The sequence below is a fragment of the Geotrypetes seraphini genome, chromosome 1 (assembly GCF_902459505.1).
Source record: "Geotrypetes seraphini chromosome 1, aGeoSer1.1, whole genome shotgun sequence".
Lineage (NCBI taxonomy): Eukaryota > Metazoa > Chordata > Amphibia > Gymnophiona > Dermophiidae > Geotrypetes > Geotrypetes seraphini.
Window position 1 is genome coordinate 370,603,313 of NC_047084.1, and position 12,578 is coordinate 370,615,890.

Here is a 12,578-nt window from a genome sequence, read left to right on the forward strand (position 1 = left end):
CTATTATTAATTTGGAAGGGCCTCTCTGTCAGGTGTCCATCCTTTGAGTCTCCTGCAGGGTCTCTTTGCTCCTTTGATTCCTGGTTACAGTTCTTTGTGTTAATCTTCTCAGTTCCCTGGGAAATATTCTCACAGACATTTTCTGATTGTCTTTGGATTTGTTCTATTTCTACAGGATCTTCTTGCTTCTTTTCGTGATCAGATGACCTGTTGGATATAAACAGAAGGTATTAATCATGTGCTAGAAGACAGTGCTGGGTTCTAAAATATTACCTGTGTATAATAAGGACTGAATATTTATTTAAAAAATTTATAAACTGCTTAAAATCAAACTGATGTACAAAATAACATACTTTTTTTTTTTTATTAATTTGAAAATTATCACAAGTAATACACTTGTTAAAGAAATACAGATAGGAAATAACAACATAACGAACAAAATTATAAATGCGGCATTTGAATTATCATCCTTCTTAGACCTCAAAATCAAGAAAAAAGGAGGAGGGATCCAATACATTCCATGGAGAGAAATAAAATCAAAAAACTTTTATCAGAAAGCTGACTACGTTAAACAACCCCACTTATCATATATCCAACAGATCATATACATTACTTATCTTTAGAGATCTTTTTAAGGTCTAGAAAGTCTCTCAATTGTGATGGTAAAAAGAAAGTGTACTTAATCCCCAAATATCGAATCAAACATTTACAAGGGTATGCCAAAAGAAAGGAAGCCCCCAAACCTTTAGTCTCATCACGCATAGAAAGGAATTCTTTTCTGCGGTCCTGTGTTATCTTAGATACATCAGGATAAATCCAAATTCTTTGTCCTGAAAATTCTTGATTTAAATTCCGAAAGTAAAGTTTCATTATAAGGTTTAGGTCTTGTTCAAACACCAAGGAGACTAAGAGCGTTCCCCTTTCCTTAACATCAGAAAGGGATTCCTCTAACATTGCAGTCAAATTTTTTTCCACCACCAAATTTCCTCCTTCATCAGCCTTAGTCATAGCAGTAGGAATATAATAAATTTTATTTATAGGAGGAATAAATTGTTGAGGAATTTTAAGAATTTCGATCAGATATTTTTTAAAGTAGTCAAGAGGATTTAATGTCGGTGATTTTGGAAAATTTAGTATTCGTAAATTTAGTCTCCTATTAAAATTCTCAAATTGTTCCAATTTATTATGCACATATGTCTTATCTTTAACCAACGTTGATGTTATTGCCTTTAAGTCTTTAACTTCAGATTTAACACAGGTTATTTGTTCAGCAGAGTCATGTTTAGTTTATTGAATTATTTTAGATAAATTATCCACTTTCTCTGAGAGATTAAGTACCTCTAATGTTGATCCTGTAAGCTTGCTGTCGAGGCTCTGCAAGGCCTGCCAAATGGTCTCTAGAGTTACCACCGGGGGAGTCTGAAGCAGCGATGAACTCGCTGGGGCTCCCAAAGTCAGTTGCTCAGCTGTCCTTTCCACGGGCGCTCCTTCCTCCAAACTCAAGTCCAGATCCGCGACTTCCGCCCCTGGACTCTCTGTCGGGGCAACCCACGTTGACGTTGGACACGGCGGTATGCTGGATACCGGAGGGGACAGTGAAATTTCATGCCCTAGGAAGCTGGACGCTCCATCGTCCAGACTTGCAGCAGGGCCCTCTTCTCTCGGTTCCGAGGTTGTAAGCTGGCTCAGAAACCTCTCCAGGGTTTGTTGCTGTACCGGCGTAGAGGTTCTGAGCTGGGAGGAAGCCGTTCTCAGAACCCCCTTCCTTTTGGTATGTGGCATCAGGACGCAAAAAGCTCCATAGAGGATTCAAATATATAAAGAATATCAAGGAGTTAACCGGCCCCTCGGGAGAGGTAAGAGACGCCAGACCTAGCGTGCAGTCATCTTAGATCCTCCGTAAATCAACTTTAATCTTTTTGTAATTTTTTATTTAGAAAAATGAACACTCCACTATTCATCAGTACAAGAAACACAAAATACAATACCGTTAACAATTCACAAGATGAAGAAAAACAATCTGTAGAATACTTTGGAAAGAACTCCCCCACCCTGAACAGCAGGTTAATAGCCACTGAACCAAATTCCCCTGGAACCCCTTAATATCCAAAGACAGTCAACCAAGTAGTTTATAAGCATGAAAGTAACAGCCACAAACCCCAAACCATTACCTCCCCAACCAATTCACCCTGATCCAGCCCACCCACCCCCAACCCCTCCACTTCCAGATATCTACCCCAGATGTCTAAGTACTGTTGCCATTGCCTGGTCATCATGGCCGAGAGCCTATACCTTGCACACACCCATCACAACTTTTCCTTCATTAAGGTCAAGGTGGGCAAAGTCAAGCTCTTCCAGAAGCGTGCCACAATCAGCCTATCCTCAACCCCATCCCCCCCACCCTCCTGAATCCCCAATTAGGCCAGGTCCGCCCTCTCCTGGATGGGAACCTGCAGTAGCTCCCCCACAAAACCAAACACTTGCCCCCAATAAGCTTTCAACTTAGGACAGCTCCACCACATGTGAATAAAGGTTCCCTTCTGTCCACACCCCCTCCAGCATGTGACCGCTAGCAGCAGACATTTTACGCAAAAGGACTAGAGTCACATACCAGCGCACCAGCAACTTGAGGGCATTTTCCACTAACACGAGTGCCATTGCAACATGGTGAATCTTAAATGTTATCCGCTCCCCTTCTTCTGCTTCCCAAATCCAACTCCCGAGTCAGTAAATAGGAAGGCTTCCTTCCCCATGTACCATTTTGTATAGCCAAGATATACAACCTCTCTGCACTGGAATACCCAGTAACTATTCAAACTCAGACAACTGATACGTAGCGGGGTCTCCCACACAAGCTCTCATGAGATAATTTTTCACTTGCAAATAAGGAAACAACTCCCCTGCTTCCAACTGATAGAGAGACTAAAGCATCGGAAATGCTCGTATGGAATTCCCCTCCAAGAATTGGCCAAAGTACTGCAGCCCTTTCCGCTCCCACTTCCTGATTATCCCCCCCCTCCCTACCCAGTTCAAAATCAGATGCCCACTGCAGAGGAAGACGATGTACCCTTGCCCAGTAGCTTTCGAGCAACCCCTTTCCAGACCCGCAACGTCCACCTAGTAAAGGGATTATTTATAGCCAGCAAAACTTTTTCCCCAGTTCCACCCACAACAGAGACCCCCAGGGCCTGCTCTCCATTATAGCCCTCTAGCAATCCCTGTTCTACCTGCACCCACAACTTCCGAGGGACAGAATGCCATTCAACCCTATTTGTCTGAGCAGAGCCTCTTGAAAGGCATCCACAATCTCCCTACTTCTTTCCGATTCCACAGATGGAACTTTCCAGTCTGCATCCGGCAAGTTGAAATCTCCTATCAACAGCACCTCCTCTTTCCAAACTTTTGGATATCCACAATCAGATCTTTATCAATTTGCTGCGATTGAGTCTGAGGTCTGTAGACTACACCCACGTAGATAGAAGTTCCATCTTCTCTTTTCCAGAGCGATCCATATCGTTTCTTCCTCTCCCTAGGTCCCTTGTATTTCAGTCGCTTGGATATCGATCTTTACATAGAGAGCTACTCCTCCACCTTTTTGACCATCTCTGTCCTTTCTAAAAAGATTATATCCCATCCATGGGATTCACTAAACCATGTCTCTGTGATAGAAACAATATCCAGGTCTCCCTCTAACATCAGGGCTTGAAGATCATGAACTTTGTTGCTTAGGCTGCGAGCATTTGTGGTCATCGCTTTCCAGCTATTTTTCAGCAGTAATCTCCTTTTTTGTTTTGCTTCACTTCCCATTGCAATGCTAAAAAGTGAGTTGTTAATATTGTTAGTGTTGCAATCTTTACTACCATCACATCTTGTATTTTGCTGGGGGTGGACACTATAATTGTCCTTCATACATACACCACCCCCACCTTCTAGTTTAAATGCCTAGAAACATATTGTCTAAATTTCTCTACAAGGATTTTTTTTCCGGTAGTAATATGTAGCCCATCAGTACAATATACCATAGCTTCTTGTCCTTCCATGTATTTCAGCTCTGCCATCTCTCCATTTTTCTCTGTCACCATCCCTCCGCCTATGCTCTGGCATCTATCTCTTATCCTTTCTTTCTTTCCTTCCCACCCCACAGTCTGGCATCTGTCTCCTTCCCTTCCCTTGTATCTCCTTTCCTTTTCTTCCATCTCTCCCTCCATGCTCTGACATCTCCTCCTTCCTTTTCCCTTGGTCTGGCATATCTTCCTCCTTCCCTCCGTGCCCTGGCATCTCTTCCTCCCTCTCTCGCTTCCCTTCATGCCCAGGCATCTCCTTTCATTCCTTCCTTCTCCTCTCTTTCTCCCTCCAGTTGGGTGCAGCAATTCTCTCCCCCCTCTGCTCCCTTTCCTCCTTTTGTCACCCCATCCCCGGTCAGTAGTGCAGCCCCTAAGCGGATGCTCCAAGGCCTGGCGTCATGAACTTCTTCGGGTAGCAGCATTCACAATTTGCTGCTGTTGCTGGCTTCAGGCCTTCTTCTCTGTCGGGTCCTGCCTTCATGGAAACAGGAAGTAGGCAGGATCCAACAGAGAGGAAGGCCCGAAGCTAGCAACAGCAACGAATTGTAAATGCTGTTGCTGCCCAAAGAAGTTAATGACGCCAGGCCTTGGAGCTCCTCCCCTGCTCCTCCTCCCCCTAACGGTAGCCAAAATGTTCCTTTGCAGAGGGGCCTCAGCTGCCCCAAAGTTTTCCCTCTTCTGCAACTTCCCGTTTCTGACAGGGTAGATCGGCGCAGAGGGAAAGCTTTGGGGCAGCTGCTGGCAGTTTGTGAGAACAGCTGCTGTGTCAGGGCCCCTCTGAAAAGGAAAATTTGGACCGCAGGGCCCTGGATCTGTGGGGCCCAGGGCAGCTGCCCTGTTTGGTTTTCTGTTAAAAATAAAAATGCCCAACTGATGCCTTCTTTGAGCTTTGCTGGATCAGGGACAGAACTACTAATCTTCTTTTGTCTCACAATTTGACATAGATGAAAGATGCCACCAAAAGATCTACAGTATGTCAAATTGTGAGACAAAAGAAGATTAATAGTTCTGTCCCTGATACAGCAAAGCTCAAAGAAGGCATCAGTTGGGAATTTTTATTTTTAACAGAAAAGCAAATAAGTGGACAGCACATGAAAATTAAAGACAAAATATGAGAATTTTTTTATAGGTCCACAGTAGATGCAGTGGCATACCAAGGGGGGGGGGGGGGGCGGTGCGCCCCGGGTGCCAGCCCTGAGGGGGTGCTCCCGGCCTTGCCGTTCAGTCCCCCCCACCCCCGAAGGACCGCTCGCCCCACTGACCTTCCTGCACCACCTGTGAAGCAGCCCGCAGCAGGATCGCGACGTCAGCGATCCCTGAGCTGCTTGGGCGCTGCTTCCTGCGCCGCGGTCCCGCCCCTCCTCTGACGTCAGAGGAGGACGAGCGGTCCTTCGGGGTGGGTCGGGGCATCAGGCCTTCAGGGTGGGGCGGGCGGGCAGGCAGGCAGGCTTTCAAGGGGGAGGGGGGTGACAGGCAGGCAGGCAGGCCTTCGGGGGAGGGGTGCAGACCTTCAAGGGGTGCAGGCCTTCAAGGGGGAGGGACAGGCCTTCAAGGGGGGGGCAGGCAGGCCTTCAAGGGGGGGGCAGGCAGGCCTTCAAGGGGGTGGGACAGGCCTTCAAGGGGGTGCAGGCCTTCAAGGGGGGACAGGCAGACCTTTAAGAGGGGACAGGTCTTTGGGGGGGACCCTGGTTTAGAAGTACACGGAGGGAAGGGGGTGTTCAAAGAGACGTGCATATGCCAAACTTTGGGGGAGGGGGAAGAAATAATGGGTCTGAAAATAGAGGAGAGGGAGAGAGATGATGGACCATGGGATTTAGGGAGGGAAGGAACAGAAAGGGAGAGAAATTGGACACAAGGGATGGTGTGGAGGAGGGATAGAGATACTGGATAGGAGGGTAATTAGGAAAAGAAAGGGAGAGATGGTGGACTCTGGGGTGGTGGGGAAGGAGGGAGAGATGCCGGATGAAAGGGTAGTTAAGAAAAGGTGGATCTGTGGAGGGAGATGAAAAAAAGGAAAGATACCAGACTTCCTGGGAAGGGAAGGGAAATGGAAAGGGAGGACAGAGTTGGCAGATGGATGGTTAGCATGCAGAAAGAAGGAGACCCTGGCAAGCAAGTTATCAGAAGAAAACCAGAGCCTTGGACCAACAAGATTTGAAATATAACCAGACAACAAAATTAATTTTATTTTCTGTTTTGTGATTATAATATGTCAGATTTGAAATGTGTATCCACCCAGAGCTGGTGTTGGACTGCAAACGTGAGCTAGGATTTAACAGAGAGAGGAAAAGTCCTTTTTGTTTCTTTATTTTATTTACACCACAGCGCCAGTGTGGTTAGGAGAAGCCAAAGGGGGTGAAAAAGCTATAAAACCCACCAGGAGTTTTGAAAAAAAATCACCCAACTGGGCAGGAAAATCGAATTGAAAAACCAATTCAATAGGCTGAATCGAATTGAAAATTTTTTTTCCTGAATCTGGCAGCATTAGTTTGTGCTACTGTCTTAGACTTTAGGACCTGGGATTGGGGAGAGATAGCATCCTCAGTACTTTATAATGCAAGTGAAACGAGGATTTGGTCAGACTTTTGAAGGGTCTGCAGAAAAAAAATATTGTATAGGCCGGGGACATGAGACAGCAGGAAATGGGAACTTTTCTTCCTTCTATTTTTGTGAATGGAAAGGCTGAGGATGTCAGAGAGTTCAGTTAAAATATGTGCTTTATAAGAAAATATAATAATGTGTTTTATAAAGTTTATAGCATAGCTGGCCTACCCAGTGAGGTGTTCCTAGTGGTGATGGTGGCAGCATGTCAATGTGTTGAGAGGAAGAGGTGGTCTGGGAAATTCTGCTGAGCAAACTCCGGGCCCATTTCCACCCCCCAGTTAGTCCACTCCACTCAACTGGTTCACACACTGAGTGGGTCTTTGGGTGTTGTTTTGGGATCTCTTCCAGTGGTTTATCAGTATCTCCTTCTGGTCCAAGGAAGGAAACTTTGTTATCCTTAGCATTGACCTACAGAATATGTTTGTAACAGCGCTGCTTGTGTGGCATTAGGCTATGTAGTGATCGAAAGAAAAAAACAGACCTTTGCACATTTTTGCACTATATGGTGGTTGTATTAGGAGATTCACATTTCCTGCACAGCTAAGTCCATGTGAAGTTACCTTGTGCTGTATTTGACATCTAGCAAGGTCTCTGTTTGAAAGGAAAGATCTAAACTTAAAAATGAAGTGGCCAGAAGTTATGGTAAAAGCAGATAGTGTAGCTGGTTTTAAGAAAGATTTGGACAAATTCCTGGAGGAAAAGTCCATAATCTGTTATTAAGACATGGGGGAAGTGTCTGCTTGCTCTGGATCGGAATGTTGCTACTCTTTGGGTTTTGACCAGGTATTAGTGTCCTGGATTGGCTACCATGAGAATGGGCTACTGGGCATGATGGACCATTGGTCTGACCCAGTTAGGCTATTCTTATGTTATGTTCTCATCTGTAGGGGCCTTTGTTTTCACTTCTTATTTTAATGTATTTTTTTTCTGGGAACTTATCAGTGTTTTTTATAATGGGAACAAAAATGGAAGAGAATTAATGTGTGTGGGATGAGGGGGTAACTAATTTCTTCAGCTAAATAATTCAATCCACCTCAACCAGACATAGGAGAACTCGCACACCATTCACACACCCTCCAACCAAAAACGTCAAAAGAAAAAAAATGTTCGACAACCTCCTAGCCATTCGAGCTGCAACACTCGACCCCCAACTCTACAACCAATTGACATCGACCACAGACTGCAAAACCTTCAAAAAGAAATAAAAACCCTTCTATTCAAAAAACACATAAACCCGAACTAACACAATCAGAACTGTCCCAAGCATCACCTGCAACTACTCCATATGTACTTCTGATGTCATGACAATTCAGACATAATTTATGTTATGTTATGTTTGGAATATAAGAAAATTTTCACTGCCTGTTTCTATTCTGACCATTTATTCCGTTTCATGGTCATTACAAAAAATATATTTTTACATGAGGGGGGGGGGGTGTCAAAAAATGATGGGCCCCGGGTGCCACATACCCTAGGTACACCACTGAGTAGATGATTCTGTTTCCTAAATAAATGTTTTTTTTTGCGGGGGGGGGGGGGGGGGGGGAGGGCGAAATGTCAGTTAAGCGCAGGGGTTTTCAACCCAGTCCTACCTACACAGTCCGAAACCTGCAAAGAGGAGCTCACAATAGCTGTCGTTTTCCAGTGGGTTTTCTCTTTCCCGCCACTCTCCATCCGCCCGACAGAGAAAAATCCCAGTACGTCTGCGCAGCACAGCATGCGCATGCGCTACGGCGACAAAACTCGTGCGGCGATTAACCATTAAAAAAGAAAAGGGGGGTAAAATGGGAGACACTGCCGAAAGCAGGTTATACTTTAAAATTTTCGGTATTTGCTGCTCTATCCTAACTCTCTTTGTTTCGCCGGGACTGGGATGCTGGAAGATCTTGCAAATCCTGCTTTTTTTCTTTCTTTTTTTCACCGGTATCTCAATGAGGATCCTGGAGAGTTCAGTTCTTTGCGCCTGCTCTCAGTGGTCACTAGGGGGCAGTAGCCCCTCTCCCGGTGACTGGCAATGCAAGTAGGCGGATAGGGCGAGCCTGTTGCAAGCAGACCGGCAGAGCCCTGAGCTGCTTGGACCTGCGTCTCCTCCGGGAGCTCAGAAGGAGCGGCTGCATAAGTGCTTATCTTAATCGCCTTGTCTATGCCCCACTGAATGGTGAAGGGCTGATGGGCAGCCTGCGGGCCGTGGGGCTGCTAGGTGCGGCGGTAGCCCTGACGGGGGGCGTTGTCTATGCTGTTTGGACTTATATCTCGGCCAGAAAGGCAAAGGGGCCGGAAGGGGCGCAATCCCGGCAACATCCGCAAAAAGTCCAGCCGCAGCAGCAGCACCACCACTATGCCAGCGCTACGAACGCGGCCAGTCAGCAGGTAACGAGGTGCCTGGACGTGTGTCGATCTCTGCGCAATTGTTGCAGGATGAGCGTTTCATGCCAGATTCTCAAGCAAAGACTGGGCAGGGCACTGGGCACGATTCCTCTGCCATGCATTGTTTGCTGCCAGACTAGCCTTACTGGGTGTTTGCTGAATTGCAGCAGGCAGAACGTGCTTGAAATAGATGGGACAATGCAACTAGGTTTGGGCAGGTTTTCCTAGCACAGGACTCTGGTCGCCAGCTCCTCTGCTGTGGTGGGTTTTGATTTCAAGAGTTTTCACTTTCCTGGAGGTGCCTTTGTTCTCTGTCACTGCACTGCAGTTTTCTATTGGCAGCTCCCGACTCCGTGCTAAGTTTGTATCTTGAGAAAACTTCCTTAATTGGTGTGTCAAGTTCCCTCTCCGGCCCTTCTCAAATAAACTGTCTTATAGCGTTGTTCTACTAATCGTACGTAGCCTCGTTGATCTTAACCGTTTTCTATAATAAATGAAATTCCCAGTCTATTTTTCCCTGTATATTTGTATGAACTAGAAAATAATCTGTATAAATAATAAATATCGTCTTATTGTCTGAACTTTTTAACAACAAGAAAAAAAAACCAACCAACCAAAAACTGCAAAAAGAACACAGCTTAAGGTTTTGTTCAAATTTCAATGGCCTTAAAAAAACCAAACAATAATAGTTTTATAATTTTTCTTATGAATGTGAAAAAGCACTCAATTTCACATACCAGTTACAAAACATTCAAAAAAAGTTAACTTATCTTGACCTGCTTAGTCAGAAAGTGAGGATACTTCTGAGTCCTTTTACTAAAATGCATTAGATTTTGCAGTTATTTTGACTTTAAGACAATTCATGTGTGGTAGTTGCAAATCTAAAATGACAATTTTTTTTGGGGGGGGGTGTCCAGCATTTTCCATTGCAGATTATGCGTTAGCATTTGCATTAGTGTGTGGTAACCAGATTTATACTGATGGTGCTAATGAGGGAAGCAGGCACCCGGAGCAGTGGCACCTGGCATTACTATGCTGTGTCCCACCTGTACTCTTCTCTTCCTCACCTGCCCCTCCCCCCCACATACCTCCTGTTCAAATCTTCACCGGCAGCAAACATCTCCTACTTGTTGCTTACACTGGCCCCAGCTCTCCCTTTGATGTCACTTTTTGGTACCACAACCAGGAAGTAACATCAGGAGGAAGGCTGAGGCCAGCATGAGCAGCAGGTAGGAGATGCTTCTGGCAACCAGCGAAGATTTGAAGAGGTGGATGGGTGGAGAGGAGAAGTGCCAGTGTTCTTACCAAGATGGTGCTAATGGACTAACTCCTCCTAGCTCCTCTTCCTTTCTCCTCTCTCCTCCCTCTCCTGTTCCCTGCTCCCCTTCCTCTAACACCTTGTTCCCCTACCGCTCCCCCATCTCTACCCTCCTATTCCCTCCTCCCTTCCCTTGCTCCCTCTCCCCTTCTCTCTCTCTATGTCGCCTCACCTGCCTCTTCATAGAATGCCTATAATTTTTTTGTCATGTAACTTTACTGTGAATGTCAATTGTAACCTGTTCTGAGCTCCCAGGAGAACGGGATAGAAATCTAAATAAATAAATATACCACTGCTTATTGCTTTCTGTTTAGGAGGCAGTAAGTGATCCCATGCTAACTGCACATTAGTCAGCATGTGGTAAGTGCAGTGCGTTAATTGCAGTACACTCAGGGCTGTGGAGTCAAGGAGTTGGAGACAATTTTTGGTACCTGGAGTTTTGAGTCGTGGGCACCAGAAACTGAGGAGTCGGAGTCGAAGGATTTATCGACTGATTCCACGCTCCACACCCATTCTCTGCCCATGCCCTTCCTAATTCCGCCCCCCTAACATATAATATCCTGAACAGTGACTGAAGGGGGAAGTCTTTAAAAAGCGCTCAGAAATGGGATCTGAAAAAATACAGGTGCTAAGCTACTGCCAAGTCTGGTGCCTAATTGTAGGTACCAGGCTTAATTCCTGTTGAAACCTGGTGTACATTCTGGTACCCAAGTTAGACGCTCTGAGCGAGTGGTCTTCACTAATTTTTAAGTCAGGGCTACTTTGGATCCAGTTAAGCTGAAGGAGAGCAGCCAATCATCTTGTCATGCAAGGCTTCAACACTGACCAGTGGGTGTTGGTGACATCCACCCCACAAGCCTGCCTTCAAAATTATTGTGTGTGTATCCTTAAGGAGGCTGTTATTTCCAAATACATTCTCATCTATTGAGATATGCCTTATTCTTTTAAGCATGTCACTTCCCCCTTTCTGCAATTAGGCAGAATGTAGCAGGAAAAAAGCAAAAATGATAATGAGAGCTACCACACAGGCCTTCAGGGGCTGCCATTGGCCCCATGCCTTGCAGTGAAGAACACTGCAGTATTCTGTAACTATGAATGTTAGGAATTATTGGGAAAGGAATGGAAAAAAGATGAAAATGTTATAATGCCCTTGTATCGCTCTATGTTATGGCCATACCTCGAATATTGTGTGCAATTCTGGTCGCCGTATCGCTTTGGTTTAAAGCTGGCATAAATGTTTTAAATAAATAAAAAGATATAGTGGCATTAGAAAAGGTACAGAGAAGGGTGACAAAAATGATAAAAGGGATGGGATTACTTCCCTATGAGGAAATGCTGAAGTGGCTAGGGCTCTTCAGCTTGGAGAAGAGACGCCTCGGGGGTGGTATGATGGAAGTCTATAAAATACTGAGTGGAGTGGAAAGAGTAGATGTGAATCGCTTGTTTACTCTTTCCAAAAATACTAGGACTAGAGGACAAGCGATGAAGCTAATAAGTAGTAGATTTAAAACAAACTGGAGAAAGTATTTCTTCACACAATGTGTAATTATGGATAATAGGGTGAAATCAGCTTAGCAGGGTTTAAAAAAGGTTTGGATAAATTCCTAAAAGGGAAGTCCATAGGCCATTATTAAGATGGCTTGGGGAAATCCACTGCTTGTTCCTAGAATAAGCAGCATAAAATCTTTTAGTACTTGGGATCTTGCTAGGTACTGGGGACCTGAGTTGGCCACTGTTTGAAACAGGATACTGGGCTTGATGGACCTTTGATCTGTCCTAGTATGGTATTTCTTTTGTTCTTTTCTGAACATCCCTGCCATTTTGAGTTATGAACTAGTAGAATTAGGCACCATGCCTTATACACACAAAACCAGATTCTCATGCAAATCCTAATGGTTGCCAATTAAGTTCAGTAATTGGTTGTTGGCTCCCAGTTATTGGTAGTTAAGGGCTTGTTGCTCAATTAATTTGCGTGCTCATCCTGGTTGTCATATATAGAATGCAGGATTTAGTGTGCGGAATCTAGAAAAATACTGCAAATGCAATTAGCTTGTATGTTAGCTGTTACCTCATGCTAAACCATGAGTTAACAGCCTAATGCACTTTATTGAAGGTGCTTTCACATTACGTTCAATCTATAGAGCATCACTATCACACAACAGGGAGTTTTGTCTTATGTGTACATAACGCATATGTTTAACAGCGCTGTAGGAATAAGTAATAAT

The 12,578-nt window shown here is 44.8% G+C and overlaps 1 protein-coding gene across 2 annotated transcripts in view; it reads left to right on the plus strand.

Moving 5' to 3' along the window:
* Window positions 1–8,468: 8,468 nt before the first annotated feature.
* The window catches only part of ARL9 (ADP ribosylation factor like GTPase 9), a 38,325-nt gene continuing 34,215 nt past the window's right edge, over window positions 8,469–12,578 (plus strand). For both annotated transcript variants that reach the window (XR_004536534.1, XM_033915187.1), the window contains exon 1: window positions 8,469–9,038. Coding sequence is in view for 1 of the 2 variants with exons in the window: in XM_033915187.1 (XP_033771078.1) it covers window positions 8,838–9,038 (201 nt within the window). In the remaining variant the exon portion in view is untranslated. The remainder of the gene's footprint in view (window positions 9,039–12,578) is intronic.